This window comes from Filicampus tigris, chromosome 11 (assembly GCF_054856515.1).
Source record: "Filicampus tigris isolate MCC_2025a chromosome 11, RoL_Ftig_1.0, whole genome shotgun sequence".
NCBI lineage: Eukaryota > Metazoa > Chordata > Actinopteri > Syngnathiformes > Syngnathidae > Filicampus > Filicampus tigris.
The window spans coordinates 11411840-11436260 of record NC_141227.1 but is presented as its reverse complement, the minus strand read 5'-3'; the positions used below and the strand labels follow the sequence as shown (position 1 = coordinate 11436260).

Genomic DNA, 24421 nt, shown 5'->3' with positions numbered 1-24421 from the left:
AATCTGTTAGAAAGTCCAAATATTTAATATACTTTTTAGTTCATTGGCCAGCACTACTAATTCTCAAAGAGCTGGGCAAATTGGAGGCTGAAATCAGATTGGAGAAAAACAAAAAAAAAAAAATCTAACATAATGGAAACAGAGCAGTCGAGAAAAACTCGACAAAATGGAGAGAATGAACCGTTGGGAATAAGTTCCTAAAATGTCATATAACAATTAGAATTTAGTTTGTAAATGGAGGTCCGTGCTCCTGATAGATCATATAGTGTTGAGGTCACTTCAGAAGGCCTTGCTGACACTGATTGCTCACCACTGCAGTTGTCATAGACTGCGGAGGCAGAAATTTTAGGTAACTTTCTTCTCCAACTGGCAAGTGTAATTGATTGCTGCCAAAGCTACAGAATATTCATTTGTGTTTCCATTCTAGAAGAGTTTTAAAATCAAAGTTCCACTATTTATCCATGGCGAAGACAATAGGTGTAAATTCAATTCCGTGGGATTGTGGAAAGCTTCAACACTTTAACGAGCCCACTGTAACACTGTCTAATCACTGAGTCCCCAAAGCAGCACCCTTACCCCATGACTGTTATCATCATCAACAATTCTCAACATGAACCCAAATCCTTCCTAGATATCACAGAGTGAGCAAGAGTCTAAGAAATTAACTGAGAGTGTAAATAAAGCAAGCTGTCAAAAGATCGCAATTAAATATCACTATATTGACATTCTCATCACATCAGTAACCTAAAAGGCACAGAATTGGAACTGTAAGGGAGGTTGGTTGGAGCGTGTATGGAGAAGTTAAGTGGGGTTAGACTGACTCCCAGTGGTCCTTATGTGAACCTACATGATTAAAACATTGACAAATGCACGGCTCTTGCATTCACACAGCAAATGATGTCATTTTATTTCTGTACTTTGTTATTAAATGTCCTAAATTCTTTGTTTTGAATTATTTTAAATGTTGCACTTCTAATCGTGAAAAGCATTTCAGCTTTCAGGATTCATGGATTTGTATTATTTTTAACCAATCTATTCTGCTCCAGCTATTTATGATAAGAGAAAAGTGGGCCTATTCTTCTTTCAATATGTTCACCAAATTGGGTTTGGATAGTTCAATGAAAACATAATCCATCTGTTAATGTTGACAGGCAGGAACCTAAAACATTTTACAATTACATATTGTGGTTGATATTTGAGTGCTGATCTGGAACACGTGCATTTCACTTAAATAGCACAAAATTTAGAAATAATTCTAATGAAAAAAGAAGCAATTGCTACATTTTCATAAATATTTTGTTTATTCATTTTCACATTGCAAACATGAACCTGAACACAGCAGCACTTGCTATGAATTTTATCTATTGTACATTGAATTATGGATGTACAATTCGACAATCATCCAGCAGCACTGACCCACTGAGTGAACAATGGTAAACTGTAAATTCTGTTTAGTAGAAGATATGAACACATGTATAGAGAGATTACTTGCATTTGTAGCTTTGTTGATTGACAAACAGTAGTGCTTTGAGTATTTAGATGTACTTTTGAGTTTCAACAACACTTCCCTTTCTAGTGTTTCAACAGATAATGCTGATGAAACTAGCTCCTTTCGCCTACTTGCTCTGAGTGTGTACAGTATCTAGCAGTATCTGAGCTGTAAAAGCCGCATCCGTGTAACACACCTGGTTACAGGTTAAAGGCTTATGTGGCTTTACAGGTTGCGCTAATGACTTTCTCACCACATTCCGAAATAGCTCATCAAACGACTGTTGGCCGATGATGCAACGGCACACCAACCGACTTCTACTCACGCTTTTGTTTTTAGCAACTCGTGCGAAGCAGACGATGGTGAACGCTCTGGCTCTTCGCATGTGTTTTCTCTTCAATTCCGGTGCAAAATAAATCATTATTACATGTTATGTCAGCACTTCCCTTCTTCCTTATCTTATTGGTTGAAGAAAATACACCACAAGCCAAAGCCACGTGAGATCTTCTTAATCTTAAAGCTTTAATCTTATGTGGCGTGCATAATCCAACCGGGCACACTTCAAAACAACTCTATGCACTAGATATGCATAGTAAATATGTCTCAGTGGCATTTTAACGCCCGTGAGTACGTTGAAGAATGTATTTGAGCTGCGATCACAGTTGAGATACTTGTTACATGGTCTACCTGAAAAAGCAGTGGTACAACAAAGTTAAAATCAATAACAAATAGCTGAGTGCGTGCGGCCTGTCGGCGGCGTTTGTGAAGTTGCAGTCGTTGCTGTAGCAGCAGTGAACTCTGTAGCTCGCACTGTTAGCTTGGCTGCAGAAGGACTTGTAGGAGCAGGACTTCATCACCCCACCTGACAACAGACAATTCGGTCACGCTCATTTAGCTTTTGTCTAATTTGATTATGTAAAATGTGAGTTCGTGTTCAATGGTGCAGGAAGGCATCAATAGGTCGGCCATTAGTTATTAAGGCGAATTATAATAAGGACAGAAGACTGATATATTCTTGAAACTAAAGTGGGGTAGACTCATACTCTTAACCCATTCTTTAAAATGCGAAAAGGGGCGTGGTGAGTCACCCTGTGTGTTATTACTGCTCTTATAGTGTGTGATGTACAGTACTCATGATGACCAACACAGCACACTCGAGACGTAACGATAACTCCTGCAACAATGTGAATCTCCTCCCCCAAACCAGAAGTCTGGCGTATACGACAAAGAATGACCTTTGGATCTGGCAACGGTACATGCTTCAGGTCACTTTCTAATTGACTATACCTCAGTTTCATATCAATCGCAGAGTCAGTAGCAAGGCCAAACTTGGTATTGATCAGAGTTGGGCTTTGCGTCAGATTGACGGATCGGTCCGTCATTGATGGATGCCCGTGTTGCAAGATGATTGAGAAATGACGGGATACCTTTTAAAAATGACGGACTGATGAATGACGGAAGTGGGGTTTCATCCGTCAGTTTAATCGTCACTAATCGCGTCCTTTTGTGACGGTTCATCAGGATGCCACTGACAGATGCTTGTTTTTCTTTTGTTTTTGGCGGTGACCGACTGACGGACATCTGATGGACAAACTGATGGACTTAACTGACGGACTGACGATTACAATTCAGGTCGTCATAAAAAATGATGGACTGACGAAAGACGGACACGTACCCTGGCCACTGACAGATGACGAATGACGAACCAGCAACATTTTGTAAAATGCCCACCTCTGGTGTTGACCACACGCAGAAAGATCTGCGATTGTGAAATATTGAGCAGGTTTAACATTTACGATTGTTGGCCACACCCATTTTTTGATGTATTGGGCTGGGTAACGAAATGCAATAACCATATTCCCTCACAAGGAGCCCTCTTAAAACTGGGGATGAGGCTGTTTTCAGAATTAACCAGTCACATTGAAGCTCATGTTAAATGGGAGTCAGTACACACTTGCCACAATTTAAGGGGCCTCTGACTAACGCAAAATAAAATTCTGATGTTCTAGTAGGCTTTTCCTGACAGTGTTTTTCTTCACTGTATCTATGGTGTTATTTGGTGACGAGAAGTGTTGTGCTTGCGCCAAACTTACCTTTTGGAATTATGACTAAAAGTTTGTAACTTTGGTTTCATTGGGCCTTAGAGAAATCTCCCAAACACATATGAAAATATGTCGTGGTTATGAAGCCACGGTTGGAGTTTTTGGGCATTATTCCAAAAGTCATGTTTTTTCCACCAAATAGTACAAGGTTTCGGTCACATTAATGGTGGCAAAGGATTTGAAATCATTTGACTCTTTTTTTTTTTTTTGCATCACAAAAGCCAAGCATTTGAACAGGAGCGTGGAGACTTTTTATAATCCACCCTATGTGTGTCCAAAGTTGCCATGGTAATGGCAGAACTGCACGTCACTTATGTTTTGAAGGCAATCTACCATAGAAAATGGATATTTAAAGAAAAATGGCCTCATGTTGCTATAACTGTAATTCAAGTTTTTAGAGTCACCCCTGCTGATGTGAATTCAGTTTGGACTTTGCACTCCATTTGAAAAACAGATGACCCAATATGTAATAATAATATAATCATAGTATATAATATATATGAAAATATAAACTCCAATGTTGTTTCCGTTGTTGTTTTTTTTGTAGGTTTGAAGTACCAAAAAAAAATAATAATAACACGCTGTCAGTTTTGGACTCACTGTTATGGCCCACCACCACGGCACAGGCATCAGAGTAGCTGGGACATGTTCTGGTGCCTTGGCGGTTGCAGTCTTCATTATTGGAGCCCATACATGTGTAACATTGGAGAGCCGTACCTGAGGAAAACATAACAGAAATGAAGAGTAAGAGTTTAAAAATGTACTGAAATGTTGCATGCTAATTAATGACTTTCTCGAGACTGAGATTTGCGTACAATTATTGAAACCAGATTCCAACTTAACTTCATTTTCATTCATTTGAAACCAAAAGATATCAAGTACAACTCCCCCGAAAATAAAGAAAAAGAAAACGTTGGACACAATTAATGTATGACTGATAGTTTCAGAGCTGGCTCACCAATAAGATAACAAAAGAAGAAGAAAAAAAATCACATTTAATATAATTCTATAAAATGAGATATTCCTATTAACTTTTAAAATGGAAAATGGAACATACAGTAGATTCAAAATATAAATGCAGATTAATATTATTGTACTGTAAATGGTAATAAATAAGTCAGAGAAAAACTTCACCCACCCTTTTAACAGGCCCGCGGGCTCCTCATGTCGTACATCATAATGAGTCCTTGTCTTTTTATATACGTATACATACATACACTATTCATACTACATCACTACTAAAGTGCAGGTCATTATCACCATTGTTATAATTATTGGTCCTTAACTTTACCACATGCCATTATAAACTGCAGTTTACTGCTTCTTTGCATCTGCTAATCCATATTTCACAGTGATGACAAAGTTGTACCCAATCCTAATATACATCAAAATATATATATATACAGTATACGTACTAATATACTGTACATGTATAGCAGCCAACATGAATCAATTACATTTTTCATTATTAAAGTTGTATATTTTAAGTGTTATTTTAGATTCAAAAAAGGGTGAAATGTGATTTTATGAATTAAAGTCAACAATTCTATTGTATTTATTTTATTACCATTATGCAAATCACTGATGGAGGGGGGCGCCTGGTGGTTCAGAGGGGCCTTCCCCCTTAACTATGACTGAAGCCCCCTCAACCCCTGTAAAAATGTAATTGTATGTTTAATCATATATTGAGCCTCAAGATCAAATATTCAAATATACAGTGGGTAGCCCCCCGGCTCTGAGAGGAGAATTATATACAGTAAACACTGTAGATAGAATACAACCGATTTCAAAGAGACTTTGGAAAAGGCAAAGGAGGAAGCCTGTGGTGAAACTGCAAACTGTTCATCATTTTACATAAACCAGGAAGGGCACATTTAGGCGCCAAGCTGACACTAGTGAAGATAAATGCTTCAGAAAACGGATGGATGTGGAAAAAACATCAAAGTGAAATGCCAATGTGTAGGTTGTTTTGATGGCCGGAAAGAAAAGCTCTGGATGCTATTTGAAGAGTATCTTGCGCCCTGGAACTGTTTACGTGTGAAGACGAGTCACTACTAGTGTAGTGTGGGTGTTATACTTGGCATATTTATGCTCCGTGCTGACTCCAATCAATCCCCTAAGCATAAGTTCTCTACACACACGATAAAAGCATTAGCTTGCAGTCCTATTAAGGGATTAGATGCTGGGATGGCATGCCAGTTAATAGACAAGAACTAAACACAAACAAAAATAGCAAACCTGACTGTGCTTTTATTATATATAGTCTTGCCGCATTTTCTACAGTTCATTATCAACCCCATATGGCTCAAATTTAAATTGTATACAGCATAGTGCATCTTAGACGCATTAAGCATTCTGTCACATGAAAGAAAAGAAATCAGACTAACCACAGTATGGCAATAAAAGATGTGTCTAAAAAGATATATAACTAACATTCTAGGGTGGAAAGAATAATATGACAGGTTTAAAGAAATACTTCTTACCATTTGATGTCAGCAGGACCACGCAAAATAAGATCAATAAACAGGACAGCAAAGCTCTCATGGTGCTGCCCTGTCAACGTCCTTGTCCTGATCTCAGGAAGAAAAGCAGGTTGTATCTCACCCAAATACCCCCCCCTCTCCCGACACTGTTTTACGAAACTTAATCTGCTCTGTCGGCCAAGATAATATTGTTTTGCGCAGACAAGATTAGAAGACCCTCAATATGGCCCACTCTGTTCTGACTTTTCTAGTTACTATATCTCGCCAAACGGACACAATGTGCAGTAGCGGACTTCCATCCAGGAGCTCGCACATCTTTCCTCTATAGCCACACCCATCTTCGGTGTGAGTGGTCACTCCTTTATCCCTTTCTGAACTGTGGCTGACCACTAAAGTGCGGACCTCTGAACTCATTAAGTTACCAAGACCCTGTACTTTGTTGTCTCATTTGTATTTACATTTGTTGACAAACAGACACCCGGAACCGTACATAAAATGTTGGTTTTAGTATGGCATACAAAGACAGGTAAATCGAGTAAACGAGATACATGCTCAGAAAAAATGTTTGGTGTTCAACAATTTAATAATATTGTTTTTCTTTTGCAAATACATGGTTTTCCAGTCCAAAAATATACACTGTATAAACTAAGTGATTATGTGCCATTAAAACACAGAAATGTACAAACATGCAACTGACCTGTTTGTGCATTAGGAAAAGACTAACTGTATTACAAAAAACAAAATGCTGTATATGCATTATATGCACTTTATATACAAAACTAACATCACATCAAACGAATCGCTTCTCACACTGATCAAGAACAAGGAGAAATTCCAAGTTGGGCGCTTTGTTAACCCCAAATAACACACAATTCCCAAAACGTTGCATAAAACGTCCACCTGACCCTCTATGTAACGTAGCCACATCCAGTCAAATGGAATGATTCCTGCATTAACCTGGGACCCCCCCCAGCTACTTGCTGTTGCGTGATATTGATCCTGTTTATGGATTGTTGTTGGCCGATGCATCGGTGTGCTTTGGCTGCAATGCCGCCCAGGGATCCTCCAACATGGATGGACTAAAGTACCTCTCGATCGAGCCAGAACACTCACGCTGGAAACAACAAAAGAAGTAGGTTGACACTTAGTCACACGTAGGGCTGGGCGATATGACTGGAAAGTATATCACGATATAAGTGTTTCATATTGGTCGATATCGATATATATAGAATTTTTTTTTTTTTTTTATTTAAACTATTGAAAATAATGACACGAAGAAAAATACATTTAGGTTATTTTGTATTAACATAATACTTCATCTTTAATAAGATGTCACGCGCATTTTTGCTGTATTTCTGCATTCAATGGTCAAAAAAATTGATTTGACTTTTATTTAGGATGCAGGTAAGCGGTACATCTTTTAGAAAAAAATAAAAGTGAACTATTCGGGTGATATTCTAAGAAATTACACCAGGATAAATAAAAAATACACTAACAATAATGGTCTATTAATTTTGTAAATTATTAAGACACTGAAATCTTTAAACACTCAGCAGCAACAGCCTATGACACATAAGTATTCAGGTTAAAGTCAAGTTGTCATTACAGTATATATATATATATATATATATATATATATATATATATATATATATATATACACACACTTTTTGTGATGAAAACAATACATACAATAACAGTTACAATTATTGCTAAATATATGAAAACTCTTTTTATAATGAAAAAAATACAGTAAGTCAAAAAGTCTTTATGAAATTATATACATTTTTAGGTATTGAAATCTTTGAATGTTCAACACCATATTGTAACGAATTGAGTTATCTGTGTTGTGGTCAGATTTGTGTTTTGCTAAATTGAGATGTTCCCAAGGTTCATGAATGCATCGTACGGCGAGCGAGAGGGGGAGAGGAGAACGAAGAGGAGAGACAGCTGTTGTACATTTGAAAGAAACGATTTTTTATAGTACTGTGTTCGCGTCGGCTGCGACCCACAGTATATTTAATATATATAAATAAACATAGATTTTATATATAGATAAAAACAAAGATTTTAATAATATTTGTATACTGAAGCAGGGATGGGTACCGAGCCAACTGAATGGACTAACAATTGGCCACTAGGGGGTGAAGCTAGAGGGCAGACATCTTACGTTGCGATTGTTCATGGCAACTTGACCGCCCCTGCCCCGCAAACGGGAACGCTTATCCACAGTAGTGTTTTACGGGAGGATCCCCGTATGGTGTAATGAGAGCCTCTTCACTGCTTGCATTGACCATTCAGAGAATATTTTCTCAGTATCGTGAATTACGATTTACAGAGGTTAGGTTTACATTTTGCAGTATTTTGTTTTCTTAATGGGCTTTGCTTACATTTCATTGTCCATGGTTCTGACAACATGATGCAGACGAATAGAGTTGCACACTAATAAGAGAACATTTATAAATTGCATTTCTCAACGATTAAATATGCAGGTCATGCTTATTGGTAAGGGCCGTACGCCACAGACGGTGGCATTTTCGCCGTAAATTTTGAAAATAATGTGAAAACGCCGCCGAGAAATCAATGTATTCAAGTTAGGCGTGCTGAGCGAGTGGCAACGTAAGATGGCCGCCGGTGGCTTCACTTCTCGTTTCTACAGCAGAGCCTCCAGGAATAAGGCGGACCGGACCGTCTCCTACAATTTTGAAGATAATCCACTGCTATTTGTTGCCTGGACCGCTGCAAATAGTTTTGTTTCAAAGCATCCCACATGTTGTCATTTGAACCCGTCGGAACCCTTGAAGAACGGCTGAAATCTGGCGCCATTTAGCAGTTTTGTATCTTACCTGCACATTCACAGCTGATGGACTGAAGATTGCTGGCCTCCCGAAATGGTTTCCCCTTCGTTGTTTCTCTCCGAAATTGCGGCCACCGCTGCCAAACTTAGCTGGGGACCCTCCGAAGCCCCGTCCTCCGCCACCAGACCTTCCTGGCGAACCTCCCCTATGTCCACGGTTAAAACCAGGGGAATACGTTGGAGAATTCGGTGAGTAAGCGGGGCAACCGCGGGCAGAAGCACCACCACGGTGCCCGGCGCCTCTGTAGGGTGTGCGAGGCCAACCTGAAGGCTGGGGCAGAAACCTTTCGTTCCACTGAAATCGAGTCGGGGTTTGATCCATGTCGGTTCAAAATGGACTCAAAACACTTGCGATTAGCATCAAACGGAACAGACATGAACCGGAACCGGAAATAATGTGTTCTGAGTTTGTAACTGCAGCGCCACCCAGCGGTCAATCCGCCCTCTCGTTCTGGTACGGCTTTAAGGTTCATGATCAGAATCGATTTTATTGCCATTGGACAATGAAATGTTCAAATGTATATTCACAACTACGTTTTTTTTTCGGTCCGATGGTGCAACATAAAATAACATGAGTAGACAAATACAAACACACACAAAATGTAAACGGTTATGTCGGGTCATTCGTGGATGAGATAAATAAAAAAATACAATGTGTATGTAAAAAAAGTTTACTTTGAACATAATTTTATTTTATTTGTAATCCACCAATAATATAATAAAATTGTGGTATTTTTAAAACAATCAATTGTAATGTGTGTGTAATGTTTATCCATCCATCCATCCATCTGATAAATAACCAATTACTTAATTAAACAAATTATTTTTTAATTGTTCATTTTACCAACCATTTTTTTAAACTACGTTGCCTGCAGAAAAATCAATTAACCAATTATTTAATGAGTACTTCCATAATAATTGGCACCCCTGGATAAGTTCTGTTAAAAGCCTTAAAATAAGTGCATTTTTTATTGCAGAAGTATAGTCTAGTACTGAAAATTGGAGAAATGGTTCACCAGACACTAAATCATGCCCCTGTTCTGGTCACCTCAATCCCCAGACCTCAACACCATTGAAAACCTGTGGAGGGGGCTAAAGAGGAGAGTGCAGAGGAAAGGACCCAGGTCGCTGGATGATTTCGAGAAATTTTGCAAAATTGTCTCTCTGAATTTATAAAAAAAAATCAATTCGAAGGTCTTTCTCCAATAAAACCAGAAAAAGTCGCTAGAATCGTTGCTAATTGCTTTAAACTAGTTGCTTGAGGAGTTGGAAGAATTACTCTTTATACTGTATGTATTTCTCCCGAAAAATGTCCCCAAAAAATTTACATGACACTTGGGAAATGTTTTAAATTGTTGGGGGAAATGCATAATGTCTCGCTTAACATAGGATTGGAATGTCTTCCAGTGGACTGGAGGCAGATCATTTGCAGTGGGATAATCACATTGTATTTATCTTAAATGATTCTTGTTTTGATAGGTAGATGTGTCACTTGTGCAACACAAGGAAATAACCACTGACTTATATTGCCATCTTTTATTGCACTTTGTAAGCATATGCTGTACAGCAGCTGTGCAGACATATTATTCATCAGTGTGACACAACAACCCAAGCAGGACTGGGCACATCTGAGTACAGTCACAATTAGTTTGGTTTATATCAAAATAAAATAACAAAAATAAAGTCCCATGGTATCATCAAGACGGCTATGACAATTATCTACAAAGTACAAGGTTACATGAGGGCAGCACAATACTGTACCTATGAATTAAAAATTCAGACAAATTAATAGTCTTCTGTGTTTTACACAGCGGGTACATAAAAATGTCTCTTCCATCATCAACATTTTCTACATTTTATACAAAACTGACAATATATCTTCTTTTCTTGCATGCAATAAGCTACAGTGATTATTTGTATTCTCTTAGCACAGAATCATTCTATAAAACGGGCTGCTGCTCCTTTCTTTTTTTTCTTTTTTCTTTTTTTAGAGGAGGCATTCAGAGGAGTGGGTAAACAGTCGTCTCCTTCAGTGGCTGTCATGGCAACATCATAAACAAGACAAAACCCACAAGCAATCCTCATCAACATATGCTCAGGCTCACACACACACACACACCGGCGCATACACAAACAGACATACACACTGATATAGAAATTAATGAGATGGTGCAATTTCTAAAATTTTAAACTAAGACCCCTGATACAGTACAATACAGTGAGACATCAAAAATATACAGAGTGATGAAAAGTAAGCCATCTGTGCACATTGTGTATACACAAGGTCAGTAGAAAATTTACTGTAAGACCAGTGTGGCTTTAAGAGTCCTTCCATTTTTTTTTCTCCCACACAACTCATCCTTTCACGTGTGAACAAGGATGTTGCGTTACTCTGATCCAAAACGGTGTGTGCATGCTAACACTTGCCCATCTTGGCTATTAGCTCGTCACAAATCTTGGTTAGTTCCTCGATCTCTTTGTTCTGGAAAACAGACACATTCTGAAGTTGGAATACAATAAAACCCTCAAATATTTGCATAATCTGATATTTTAAACCCCTTAGACTTGAGATGTATCCTAAATCATGTGCACCTTTCAAAAAAATCATTTTATGAGTTATTTGCAGTAGTCAAAGTTTGTGCATCTATGTAATGTACTTAAAAAATGTCTACAATTGAGGGTACTAATTGATCTAAATGGACATTCAAAATGTCACCCTTGAACAGTATTGGCCACTGTGCCCCATTAGATTTGACTTCATAACATCCACTTAAGTAACCAATTATGGTTGCTGCTTGGTCCAATGAAATGCTTTTCCAACTGACCTTTTGCTCCAATGTGCGCTCCAGAGAGTCCACTTTCATCTGCTCCTTCCTCAGACTGGCTTGGTGGGCAGCCTGCTCCTGCTTGGACTTGGCCCTCACCTGAGCTATTTCAGAATTGGCCCTGGAAACACACAAGGCACCTTTTGTTGAACTTCCACAAGATGTCCACGGAAAGTAAAGCCGCAAGTTTGGAAACAGTCCATGAAATGTATTATTACTATGTTCTTTTGCTACTTTAGGAAAAGTGCACTCCATACCTTGCTAAAAAAAAAAAAACAGCATCGAACACCCAAACCTTTGGTCACTGGGCAACTTGTTCTATAATCTGAGCCACAGCCGCCCAGCAGGTCCAGAATGGTCCTGGGTGACTGTGGCCCATTTGGTAGAGCAGGTTGGTGACCGGAGGTTTGGGTGTGTAAATCTTGGTTGCTTTTGCTGCTGTTCTTGCAAAGACCAACATGCTGCTGTTTCCCTGCGAGTAGCTGGTGACACCAGACCAGCATGAAAACCCAACAAAATCATGCTGGTCTATGCTGTTTTTTTTAGCAGGGTAATCCTCAATTCAAAATGACAAACATGCAGAGGATTTACTTGTCTAGCTTCTCCTCTGCGTGAATCTTCAGAGCTTGGTACCGCTGTTCCTCTTTACGGACTCTGGACAGATACTCTTGAGCGCACTTCTTTAAAACGTCTTCATTCTACACAAAGTGACACAGACCATCATTTCCTTGCATTCATCTTGGTTTTCAAGCTATTTTGTCACTGACAAGGTCCGTCATGGTATTTAGCCCCGCCCCAAAAGTCACCTTGCGGAAACCCTCAAGCACTTCTTTCATCTTCTCATAGCGTCGGAAGAGGTCAGCCAAAGATTTTTCCACGGAGTTGAGGTCGGCTAAGGCCTGGTCCTTTTCTATGATCAGTTGTTGAATGGTGTGGTGGGACAGAGACTTCTCTTTCTGGTCATCTTCTAACATGCACACACACATACAGTATATCTGGTGAAGAGATTTGAATTGGGTACAACTAAATGTCAAAAATGTAAACAGACACACATTTGGAAAAATTTTTACATGGATGATTTACATTGTAGATTATGTGAACTAAAAACAAAGACAGAATGAAAAATGGGATCATCATCGTTAGAGACCGAGAGCTGGGTTACTTTTAGTGTAAAGGCCACCCTTTATAGGCCAAGGAACCATTTATGGTCACTTTTAAATCCAATCAGATGAAACACACCAAAACATTTCATTATAAATAAAGTGAGATTGAGTATATTTTTAGGTGAGCATTCGAACTAGTTCCTTTCTGCCTAATACAGCAATTCTCAAAAATATTGAGGCCAGTAAACTGTCCAAGCATGGTACAATTTTCTTGGTGTGAGTGCACTCTGAGTCTTCTAAATTCAGGTCAGAATCAAAGCTTTTCCAAAAACTCCACTCCTCCTGCCTTTATTGTCACCGCTGGAATAGCAACCTGCAAAACCTTTATCTTTTGCAACCATGTACATTACCAAAGTAAATCAAAGTCATTATTGCACTAGTCAAATAAAGGTTGTGGCATGCGTATCAGAAACATCCTGACCACTTAAACGCCGGCATGAAGCCGAACAGAAAGAAGATGCCAAGATTTGTTCACAAATGGGAATGAAATGACATGAACACGGACGAGCACATGTAAGTGGACGTGAGGCAGGCTGTGAGCTGCGTTGGCTTCCTCTGTGACAGACGGATGGCGAGATGTGAGCGGGCACACACAAGTTGAAGCACAAAGCTGCGGTACTCACCTGGCATGCCTGTCAGGATTATCAAATAGTAAGGGGCAAACATAGGAGCAGAACAGAAACAAAAGGGACTGTGTTAAGTCAAGCTGGGAGCCCAAGGCAGGTGAGAGCAGAGCATTAGCAGAGTGTGACTCTCAGGTTACGGATTTTAAAAGTCCTGTAAAAAAGGACAAGAGCAAGCAGTCAAGCTGGCTTTGATCTGAAGCACCTTAAGAATCCGTGGCAATGGATTGGCATAATGTGCAGATACTTCAGTTTGCAGTGCGGCAAAAGGTGGTGTCAGGAATTGTGACTCAAAACAATTTGAATGTGCACACAATAGCTTGCAGAGTTCAACTGACGTGATTGTATTAAATCAAAAACTCACCGATCATCTGCGCAATCGTCTTCTCATACTCAGACACAATCCTCCTATAGATAAGAATATGGATGTTTTATACAAATGGGACTCACTAGTATTTCATATGTTTTCAACCAAAATAGCAAAATCACTGAAATTTGAAATGAGCATTACTTATATACCCCAAAATAAAATACAATGTTAAAAAAAAAACTTTACAGTTCAATGATATCATTGCTTCTATTTGAGAGGAATAATAAGAGGAATAATTAGCCTTGACTCCAAATTTCATCCCTCCTTATCCTGATCTCAAGTAAGCTAAGTCTAGTCAACACTTGACTGGACCAGCTGGACCCCGACCCACCACCGTCCGACCAACCTTTTTATTTCTACATCCTTTTCAATCCACGAACAGACATTTGTTGAAGACATGTACATACAATTGGCAATTGGTGGCATATATAGTTGAATAAGAGCATATCGTCGCTGTCCTGTGAAAACCACTTTGGAAACTTGTTTAATTTTCACTTTAATGCGATGTCAGTAACGCGGAAACACAATTCAGGTAAAAATAAGAAAATGAAAAAAATGAAGTTAAGTGTTTTTCACATGACAGCGACGATATAAAAAACAAAATACAAAAACGTATATAGCATACAACTTGTAACATACTCTGTACCCATTTTAAAATCCATGCTATACTTGTAAATACGACAAATATTTTCCTAATAGGTTAACCTCTTTAACCAACTAGCTAGCTTGATGTAATAGTTTGAGTCAGATACTGTATACCACTTGTCAGCACTTTATTAGTGACAATTCAAAGCAAAGCATTACACCAATTCAAAGCAAAGCATTATACCTCATCTCCTGCACCTCCTGACGGCTGTCTTCGTATTTCCTCTGCCACTCCAGCACCTCCCTCTCTTTGGTTACAATCTAAAGCAGGAAGCATCTTGTTGAATTAACAGTGAAACACCATAAACAACACCATATGAATACTGGACCCAACCAAATACAAAAGCTTGATAATACTTCAATGATGATGATGATGATGATGATGATGATGATTTCATTAACCTGCTGTGTATTATTATGGTTGTCAGTTATGGCGGTGTAAAAATGCATCATCCTGAGAGCTGATTCTATTATCTCGAGGGAAAAAAAACACACTATATAGCAAGCAAACTTTGGAAAAAGCCAAGCACGTAGTTTCCAATTTAGAGCCATGTGAGCTCCAGAATCAAAACACAAATTTCTTCTTAGTTCGTTACTTTCTCCCCTAAGACTTAAATTTCCTCATGGTTGCATTCAGATCTGCAGTTTGGATTTTCCTCATCAATAAAATTAGCACCCAGGCAAAAATACACAATATTAAACATTTTGTAAAATGATTTCTCTGACAGCATTAGCAAAATCTTTGCATCATTATTTTTTTCTAAGCCATATTTAACACCGTTGTTATATTGGAAGTCATCAACACCGATGAGTGTATGTGTGACAGTGTATAAATAACAATTTTTGGGCACCTCCTCTTTTGCGATTCCCAGCGAGTGGTCCAGATCTTTGGGAAGATGTGGACTCTCTCCATCCATGTAGCTGGTAGCGGTCCGTGCGTACAGTGAGTTCTTGCACACTGAACTCTCTGATGTTGACGACACATCTCTGTGCTGCTTCCACGATCCAAATGAGAGGAGCGAAAGGAAAGGAAACATAGCCAGTTAAATCCCAGACAAGGCAGAACCCACCGCCACACGTTGGCTGGCCTGAATGTTCTCATCAAGATACCTGAACCTCAACTACAAGGCAGCATCCAATTGCATCAAAAGGTACCACGCAGCAAAATCAATATGTAAATGAGGCAGGCTTGCGATGTTCCTGAAGACTTGGTCAGCTGCAGAATGAATTGATGGAACAGTCTTCATAGCCAAGTGATTGGCTTGTTCGAGAGCATAGCTTGTTTGCAATTGGTACAGGCAAGGAGGAGGGGGTAAGGGGAAGAAAACGGCATGTACAAGAGAGGAGGGACGGGATAGCAGATTGCACAGCATGGCAAACATGTTAGTCTCGTGTTAAAGCACATTACTTTAAAGTCTCTTACCGCAATCAAGTGCTGGCTGATTGCTCACTTCTTTTCCAATTACATAAATTGATACATAATGAGGCCAGACCCAAGCATATCAAGATGTTTCATTTTAAATAGCTGATGGAGAAGCAACAAACCAAAATACATCATAATAATGTTTCCGGACCTCTATAGTTTGTTCAAACTAATACATTCAAAGGGATTTATTCATTGAGACGGATTAGGATTAGACTACAGGGAGCCAGATCAATGAAAAAGACTCGGGTACTCGAATAAGCAGAAAAGAGAGTAACATTTTGGAACTGTTAGGTAGAGACCAAAATTCTCATGTTTTGGTTTTTGGGGTTACGCACCAACTTTGAGTGGTATAGTGGTAGTGGGACTGTCGATTTGATTGTCTTCAAAAATAATTGTAGTTAAAGTAGGAGTCAACACAAACATATATTTTTTATTCAAGAGTCTGTTCTATGCAAGCCCACTAGTTTAAACAAGGCATTCTGATAAATATTGCGTTTGTGGCATATGAGTTAAGCAGCAACACCCACCCCTTTTTAGCCATCTTAAGGGGCGGCCATTTTGTCACTTCTGTCGACTGAAAATGACATCACAACTGCTCAGGGCTCAGGTAACGACCAGTCACGGCTGACCTTTTTCCTGAAGTTGAGCCGTGATTGGTCATTACTTGAGCCCTGAGCAGTTGTGATGTCATTTTCAGTTGACAGAAGTGACAAAATGGCCGCCTTCTGAGGTGGCTAAAAAGGTGTGGATGTTGCTGCTTAACTAATGTTCCACAAACGCAATATTAATCAGAATGCCGTGTTTCAACTAGTGGAACTGCTGGGAACATATTCTTGTAATAAATGTGTTTTGGTTGATTTTCACTTTAAGGTTTGACAGTTTTTGCATTGTCTCACATAATGGAAAGACCACCTCCTTGAGTACATAGCCTACATATACTTTGTAATACTACCTTATCACATATTAATTTCCAGCTTGTACCGTCTTTGCATTTGGCAAAAGGTAGAAAAGCCCACCTTCAACAGAAGCACTACTAAAAGAGCTAAAGTGACATACTTAGAGGAATGAGATGAAAATGGAGGCGGACAAAATTAAAGAACACAATAAATAGTTAAGGTGCTTGTTCTCTTCAGGAGACATTACAACTAGTGATAGTAGAGAACCTAACACACACATTCTCACAGGGAGTGTACATCAATTATAAGAGAGCTGGCTACATTAGGGTGCTCTCCACTAAACGTGTCTAAAGGAGCTAGTAGGGGTAAACAGTGCAGTCTCTTGGTATTTGGACAGTTGTTTTGACTATACGGTATAGTGGTTCAAACAATTACGAGTGCTGATGATTTGTTTAGGTCAAATGAGTTATTATACTGCAAAACTATTACAGTACAGCTCCAGAAATGATAGCATCAGCAGGAGCAGCTACTCGACTGAGTAAAATGTGTCGATGACCTTTATATTAGTAGTCGGTCATACACTGTATCTTGACTTTTTTCACTGAGGACATATCTTTTTGCCTGTTTTGTATGTCGGTTGAATTGAGGATGTCTTTTTTGCTTCTTTGTTTTTATAAACTTTGAATTTGCTTGATTAATTTTGCCACTGAAAAAGCCACAGTAGATCTTTGCAGAAAAGGTATAATGCTTCATATATAAAAAAATCTAAAATTGCAGGAGGTTAAAATCATTATTCCACCGTTAAGTGTTTTGTATTAAAGACACAGTACTACAAAAACTGTACTGTAAAGCACAATCATGTATACAACGGCCTGAAGGTATAAAGTTCTCTATATCAGCGTTTACCAACCTTTGTTGAGCCAAGGCAAGGCAATAAACATCCCTAACGTTTACTTATTTCGCGTGAATTCCAGGCCTGTTTGATTGCATATAAATCTATTACTTTATACTGTTATAAGAATGGAAACAGGACCTCATGCCATCGAGTGGAAGAGCATTTAATTGTTCTGCCTGCCATAAATAGATAAAGATTTGTATTAAATATTCATTTTCACACCAATTAAGTTAAATTTGCCAAGGAACACCTGATCTCAGGCCTGGTAGCAACACACAAACTTTCCATGGGTTGGTTGAGAATCTCTGCTCTATATTGTATCTATTTGTAGTGCATCCAGTATAATGAGATACAAAAGCTTGTTGACTGAAAAGTACTACTGTCAAAATATCTAAAGACTGAGCAGGAAATGTGTTACAAGGGCAGGTCACATTCTGTACAGTAAGTGTTCCTCTTACTTTCAGTAAGGGTGAACCGTTGATGTTCCACCGCCGTGTGCTGGGTTTCTTAAGGCGGGACTGCGAAATGTGTGGGACAAATGCTTGAGATATACACTGGTGCACTGTACACAACATGTGGCATCTGTAAAATTGAAGTGAAATGCTCCTGTATAGTGCAGAACACTTCAGAAGAGCTGCTAAATCTTTTGACATTGACACGAAATTGGGGATTAAAAAAAAAAAAAAAAAGAGTGAGTATCATCTTTATATATGTGCGGCAGGAAAGTGAAAAATACATATTATTTCATGTCATAAGATAGAGACCGAGCCTTGCGGCAAACAGCGAGTGATTTGACGCCCCCCACCCCCCACATTTAAAAAAAATGCACTAATTTCATATAAAAAATGTTTTAACTGTACCCTTAAAAATTTGATTTTTATTTAGGAAAAAAAATGCATATACATTCTCAAGTGGAGAAAACTCTATTATCTCCATGAACAAACCACCCTAAACTTACTGTAGTTTCTCCTCGAAATATAAAGCTTGTTTCTCAGTTCAGATGTATCACTTCAACATACTTCCTTGACACAAATTCCTATTTATACATGCCATCTTCAGGCATTTCAGGAAGAGCACCAAAAAAAACACAACTTCAGTGATTTTCTCCGGCGATGGATCTTCACAGAGAAAATCACTACTAAGTAAATAGTGAACTGAAAATATGCAGTATTGTAAAACTGGGGCCCGAGCCCTAAGAGTACCCCAGCACTATGCTGTTGGCCACTATGAGGAAACACAATATATAAATTTACAGCCTGGGAGGGAAAAACTACAGACACCAGCCTGTAAATGTAATCAATGCATGTTAAGTGCGTCGATAAACACATAGAATGTGACCAGTATTTTGTAAGATGAAAACCTAACAAATGAGCTCAATGATGTGCACTGAATGTCGTAACTGCTCCTTGCAGTAGTTGGTAAGACATTACCAGTCACATTCAAGCCTCTTGTGAACAGGCAACATGCAAAAGAAAGGCAGGGATCTAAAATGACACAACACTCTGTTCCCTGGGCGCCAGCCTGAGAGTGCTTGCTGCAAATTTTAAGCCATGTTAGATTTGGGATGAGGGGAACTTGATACTCCAGGTTAGGGCTGACAATGCAGTGGTGCGGCCGCCATGTTGATAAGGCCATGGGTTCACTCAGAATGGTGGGATACTCATGCACCATTTCTACATTTCTGTTCGTATACACTCATCAAGATGCATCCTGGCAAAACACACACGCACGCACACACTCACATCGGGTGCAGGCTAAATCAACGCAGTACCTGGGGGGTTACAGTGGAGAGGGAGGGGCACTGAGAGATGTATTTGGCTACTTGCAGAGCCTCTATCCGCAGGGCAGCAAGCACCAGCTCCTCCTGGGCCGCACAAATTGGGGGTTATCGTCGAATGTTGGGGGTGCGGCCCAAGGATGAGAGAGTAAAGGAAAAGCATATAGAACACTTGAGTTGACTACACACCACAGTCGGGCCGATCTCACTTCACTCAACATCTCTCACAATAAGAGGGGACTGAAAAGGCAAGGGTGGGATGTTTGCACAAAAACACAAGGTAGTTAAAAGAAAACAAAGAGGAGTGTGAAAGTTATCAGGTTGTTAACACACCTGGAGTTTTTGGGCGAATGCATTAGGGTTGGTCTCAGCGAGGTCGGGCTCCAGGTACTGCACAGGGTGGCCACACTCAGACAGTCTTTCTAACAGGGACATGGTCAGGACTGAAGAAGGGACTTCTTGGCTACTGAGCTATAGTGGGCGACCAGGAGGGGGTGGGCACAGGGCGAAGGGGGGTTGAGGTCAGCATGGCAAAGCAAGCGCTCAGTGACTCAGTGGCAGAACTTGTTGCTTTATTGAGCGGAGTGCGGGTTTCCAGATCCTGATTGCTGTCAACTTCACTAATAGGGATCATAAGGGGGCTTAGAGTAGTGTGATCTACTTGTCGTAATAACAGACATACAACAGAGTAAACATACTGGAAATGAAATTAAATGACGGTGAAATGACAGGGATGTTTTTTAACAAACACACAAAGAGCTACATAGTGCGACGATTTGCAACATTCATAAAGGCAAAACACTTTTTTTTTTTTTTGTTACACACCTGCTCATCCCTCTCTGTGCTTTGTGTTCGGCTCAGCACTTCACTTTCTCTTTTCCTGCCCTTTTCGCCAGCAGAGCCTTCGGGACCCGGCCTGGAACTTAGGACTGGAGTCTTCATGCTGGCTGTTATCTGGGCCTCCATTTCCTCAAAACTCCTGCACAGAAAGAGAACGCGTTCAATACCTATCTGTCAAGTCTGGTCCATAAGCAAATGCACAATTTAAAATCAGCTTCACTATTACAGTTGTACCCTGTGCATGGGGAGTTGGGCTCAGATCCATGTGTATCCTTGGTAACGGTGTTTGACAATGAGTCCAACTTTAGGTATAATGATGGCTTCTTTACAGACGGTGGCTACAAGAAACGTGAAAGTGCATTGACAACATTTATTTATTTATTTATTTTTGTAACCACAGAGCCGTGGAGCATGTGCTGATACAGATGGTGCAGGAGGAACTTAGATGAAATACTCACAGGTGAAGAAGAACCAATTTTCTCCATATACTCTATTTCATAGTCTTGCGCTAAAAGACAAAACAGATGCAGATGAAACGTTTAGATGGCTGACACCTCCAACACACTGCGGATGGACTGAGCTCGAACAATTCGGTAAAGTAGTGAACAACTGGGACAAAAGGCTAATGCCCATGACACAATAAGCAAAAACAACTGTCCGCCCAATGTGTTATGTTGGGGAAAAAAAATCAGTTGAATGTTTTGCTGTGTGTTCAAGTCTAAAGAGGAACGCACGAGAGCCAACTGAAAAGTATGTCGCACCTGAAGACTGAAGACCGCTCTCATTAACAAATGATGTGAGATCCGATGGCTGAGGAAAAACCTGCTGGTCAGAGTTCAAATCGGCATCGACGTCATGCAAGCCTGCCCACTTGTGATTGGTAGAGGAGGCCAGCTTCTCCTCGTCCGTGGCGTGGTCGTCCTGTGGCGCAAGGGAGGCGGGGTCATCTGCATCCTGACATAGAAACAGACAAAGTTAGACAGAACTAAAAGAGCCCCGTAAGTGATACATGCACACGTGAACGTTACCTGCGAGTTGTCGGACAACTGTGATTTCTTTGGTGACCTCTTTACCCTAAAAGTGTTACTGAGGAAAAAAATACTCATTAATCTAGAGTCACACAATCAGATCGAAATTCTTAATGAGACCAAACCTCTGCTAAACAAGACTCAATCAAGATGTTTGTATAGTCACAAGATGTAACCGATTTGTAACTTCTACATTGGACTGCAATTTAACAAAGTCAACTTGACAGTGACTTTACACCTGATCACTTCACACATGCCTTGATAGAGTACTTGCTTATGTAGGAGGTTGGTTAGAAATTAGAAATTCATGAACACATTTACGGACAATTGTTAGAAAGCGGCATGATGCAAAAAAACGGAGAAAGTGTATTAAAAAAAAAAAAGGATTAAAACAAAGGAATTTTCTCTACAGTTACAGGGAATACTAGAATTTGCACTTAAAATAAATGATAATAAAAGCGTGGGGAAAAAATGTGAATTATTCAACCCGTGATATTATTTAATAAGTAATGACACTGAGTATGTAAATTGTGGCTGAAAATGCTCAAGGACTAACTGTTGCACAAAGGCTTTCCACTGCTTTCGGGAAATTAAAAAATAATATATTATTAATCAACTAAAAACAGCCACTTATTGCTAAATTACATTCAAGCAATACCAGTATTGCTCTCTTTCAGTGGCATGAGTTTCTGTGTGAAAACAGCAACTCACAAAGCCTTCAAATGGAAACCAACGTAAATGTCACATCCAACATTCCAAAATTGTAGATACACAAGTGTCGCTGCTTTTTTAACAGTTAGAAGTCAAATTTCATAAATATCTCTCTGATTAGATACAAAGCATCGTTTTTTTCGGATGTTCTTTAGCTTCTGTTTATTATTAGTGCAAAGAAGATGGGTTGTTGATGTGTTGAGGTATTAAAGTTAAATAAAGGCTGATTGATGACCAAAAAAATGAGCTGACAAGCTGTCTTACATGGATCCACATGGAACTGCTAGTGAAATAAGGTGGATAAGGTGTTGTCCCCGTACTTACAACAAACAACATAGAGTGGGCACACCTCTGGACCTCCTGTGACATGAGAATACAGTACATAGAGTGGATAGGAAAAAGTCTACACACCTCCGTTTAAATGCCAGGTTTATGTGTGAGACCAAGACAAAGACACATCCTCGGTTATAATGTACTCATCTCAGATGTTTATTCTATTAGATGTCATATTTTTTAATTAATTAATTAATTAATCACATTAATGGTGTAAAAAAAAAATGTTTGTATATCATAAAATACTGGCATATGAACAGGGGTGTGTACACTTTTGATATCCACTGGTCCAGGTGAGAGAGAGACGGACAAAAGGCACTGACGTTACAGAGCAAGGGGCCACGTACAACACAAACAAATCGAAACAAACAAAAGCAAAAGTAATGTTAACCTACGTGCAATAACCACTGAGTGTGAATACAATCAACTTACGATTTAATAGGAGTTTTCTTCTTTTTGGCTGGTTTGTTCTGATTTTGATCTTGCAGCTCCCCAATATTGTCATTGTCATTTTCCATGTCATCATTTGACGACAACTCGAAGGAGGCCGAGGCCTTTGGAGGTGAGGTTGCCATCTTGTTGGATGATTTAAAAGGGTCGACTACGGAGTCGTCAAAATCAAAACTGTAAGCCGGCCCCGATGCTTTTGGAGAGTTGGCCACGGCGGTCTTTGTCGAAAACGGATTAAAATTTGGATCGTCCCACTTATTCGACTCAAAGTCGTAAGAACCTCTGGAAATGGGCTTTTCCTCTTCGTTACCATTTTGTTCTGCTGGAAGGTTATTGTCCAGCTGCTCGGCCTGTCCTGGGTGGGCTTTCTTTAACCCCAACTTTGGCTTCCTCAGGGGCATCTTGGCACCGGGTTTCTTGCCCAATTTCTTAGGTGGCGGAGAAGCTCCGTGTGATGCCTCACTCTTCTCCTCTGAGTAATCAAACTCCAACCTCACAGACGCCTGTTTGGGTCGAATCGGTTGCTCTTCGGGGTTGGTAACTGGTGCTTCGGTGGAAGCTGGATAAGGAAGCTGCCTCACAGCGGGGATAGCCGGGCTATCTGGCGGGGTAACAATGGGGACACATGCAGGACCTTTACGCCCAAGAACAGGTGAGTTGGCAATCTTACTCCCACCAGTCTTGAATGGGTCTATGCTCTCAAAGTTCTCTGGATCCCATTTGTAGGAGCCACTGGGAGGGACGGGGAGGTTTTCTTTGACAGGAGGACTGGATGGAAGATGGTTCTCTTCTTGGCACAGAGGTAAGGCAGGAACAGTGAGGCTCCCGCCTGTTTCTATCAGGGTGTTTTCTTCTGGTAACAGAGGTGGAGTGTCCACACGGGTTTTTCTAGCCTTTCTAAGGGTACCTGCAGGACTTCCACCTTCTGCAGGACTTGCACTTTCTTTTCCCTCCTGAGTCACAGTTTGAGGCTTGGCTCGCTTAATGATCTCCGGGGTGCTACTAGTGGAACTTGGCTTCTCCGGGTTGGAGTTCTGCCTCTGGAGAGGCTTCTTCTTCACAGATCCAGGGCGGACTTTCCTGGACCTGCGTAGGGTCCCTGGATTACTCTCTGTGCCTACGCTGAAGGATTCCGAATGCGGGCGGAAGCCTTGTGTTACAGATCCATCCAGGCCAGAAGTGTCAAGTTCTCCACCCTGGAGGCTGAGGGAACGAGTAAGTGGTTGACTTGTTGTCTCTGAGGCAAACGGTTCAATGTTGTATGTGCCGCTGGCAGCAATTGGCCTGTCCTCATCAAAAACGATTGCAAGAGGCTCAGAAGTTAAGTCAGACGAGAGAGCTCTCACTGAGGTTTCTTCTCCTGAGAAAGATGACAAATAGATTATAATGAACATTTTAGTTCTGTTTTTCACTTTAATTAAAATGTCATTGAAATCACAACTATCAACTGATGTGAGGGTAAATTGCAAGCCTGCCTTGCCGCAGTAACTCATATATTATTTTCCAGT

The 24421-nt window shown here is 40.0% G+C and overlaps 3 protein-coding genes across 8 annotated transcripts in view; all 3 read right to left on the bottom strand.

Moving 5' to 3' along the window:
* Positions 1-1282: 1282 nt before the first annotated feature.
* ly6pge (lymphocyte antigen 6 family member pge) lies at positions 1283-6477 on the bottom strand. The gene is made up of 3 exons (XM_086045961.1): positions 6075-6477; positions 4192-4308; positions 1283-2351 (listed from the first exon to the last, which is right to left on the bottom strand). The coding sequence occupies exons 1-3, from the start codon at positions 6133-6135 to the stop codon at positions 2173-2175; spliced, it is 357 nt and encodes a 118-aa protein (XP_085902087.1). The 5' UTR covers positions 6136-6477; the 3' UTR covers positions 1283-2172.
* Positions 6478-6634: 157 nt separating this feature from the next.
* On the bottom strand, positions 6635-9342 carry LOC147139739 (uncharacterized). Its single transcript, XM_086045960.1, has 2 exons — positions 8921-9342; positions 6635-7188 (listed from the first exon to the last, which is right to left on the bottom strand). Exons 1-2 carry the CDS (start codon positions 9251-9253, stop codon positions 7078-7080), a joined length of 444 nt encoding a protein of 147 aa, XP_085902086.1. The 5' UTR covers positions 9254-9342; the 3' UTR covers positions 6635-7077.
* Positions 9343-10452: 1110 nt separating this feature from the next.
* tacc2 (transforming, acidic coiled-coil containing protein 2) overlaps positions 10453-24421 on the bottom strand; it is a 47130-nt gene continuing 33161 nt past the window's right edge. Inside the window, exons 6-21 of one of the 6 annotated variants that reach the window (XM_086044550.1) lie at positions 22896-24273; positions 22455-22490; positions 21420-21477; positions 21153-21345; positions 20850-20899; positions 20626-20729; positions 20377-20530; positions 19885-20022; positions 18233-18292; positions 15409-15549; positions 14742-14818; positions 13907-13950; positions 12563-12723; positions 12348-12454; positions 11757-11877; positions 10453-11413 (exon numbers count right to left, since the gene is read on the bottom strand). In XM_086044550.1, the coding sequence (XP_085900676.1) occupies positions 11348-11413; positions 11757-11877; positions 12348-12454; positions 12563-12723; positions 13907-13950; positions 14742-14818; positions 15409-15549; positions 18233-18292; positions 19885-20022; positions 20377-20530; positions 20626-20729; positions 20850-20899; positions 21153-21345; positions 21420-21477; positions 22455-22490; positions 22896-24273 (2888 nt within the window). In that variant the 3' untranslated portion in view covers positions 10453-11347. Of the gene's footprint in view, positions 11414-11756; positions 11878-12347; positions 12455-12562; positions 12724-13906; positions 13951-14741; positions 14819-15408; positions 15550-18232; positions 18293-19884; positions 20023-20376; positions 20531-20625; positions 20730-20849; positions 20900-21152; positions 21346-21419; positions 21478-22454; positions 22491-22554; positions 22782-22895; positions 24274-24421 lie in introns of those variants that run through there. The other 5 variants (XM_086044551.1, XM_086044546.1, XM_086044547.1 and 2 more) reach the window with 5 other exon arrangements.

Coding starts and splice junctions, on each gene's coding strand:
- ly6pge (XM_086045961.1), bottom strand. CDS start 6,135: ATGAGAGCTTTGCTGTCCTGTTTATTGATCTTATTTTGCGTGGTCCTG. Junction 4,309..6,074: donor GGTCCTGCTGACATCAAATG/GTAAGAAGTATT, acceptor TGTTTTCCTCAG/GTACGGCTCTCCAATGTTAC. Junction 2,352..4,191: donor CGTGGTGGTGGGCCATAACA/GTGAGTCCAAAA, acceptor GTCTGTTGTCAG/GTGGGGTGATGAAGTCCTGC.
- LOC147139739 (XM_086045960.1), bottom strand. CDS start 9,253: ATGGATCAAACCCCGACTCGATTTCAGTGGAACGAAAGGTTTCTGCCC. Junction 7,189..8,920: donor CATCAGCTGTGAATGTGCAG/GTAAGATACAAA, acceptor TGTTGTTTCCAG/CGTGAGTGTTCTGGCTCGAT.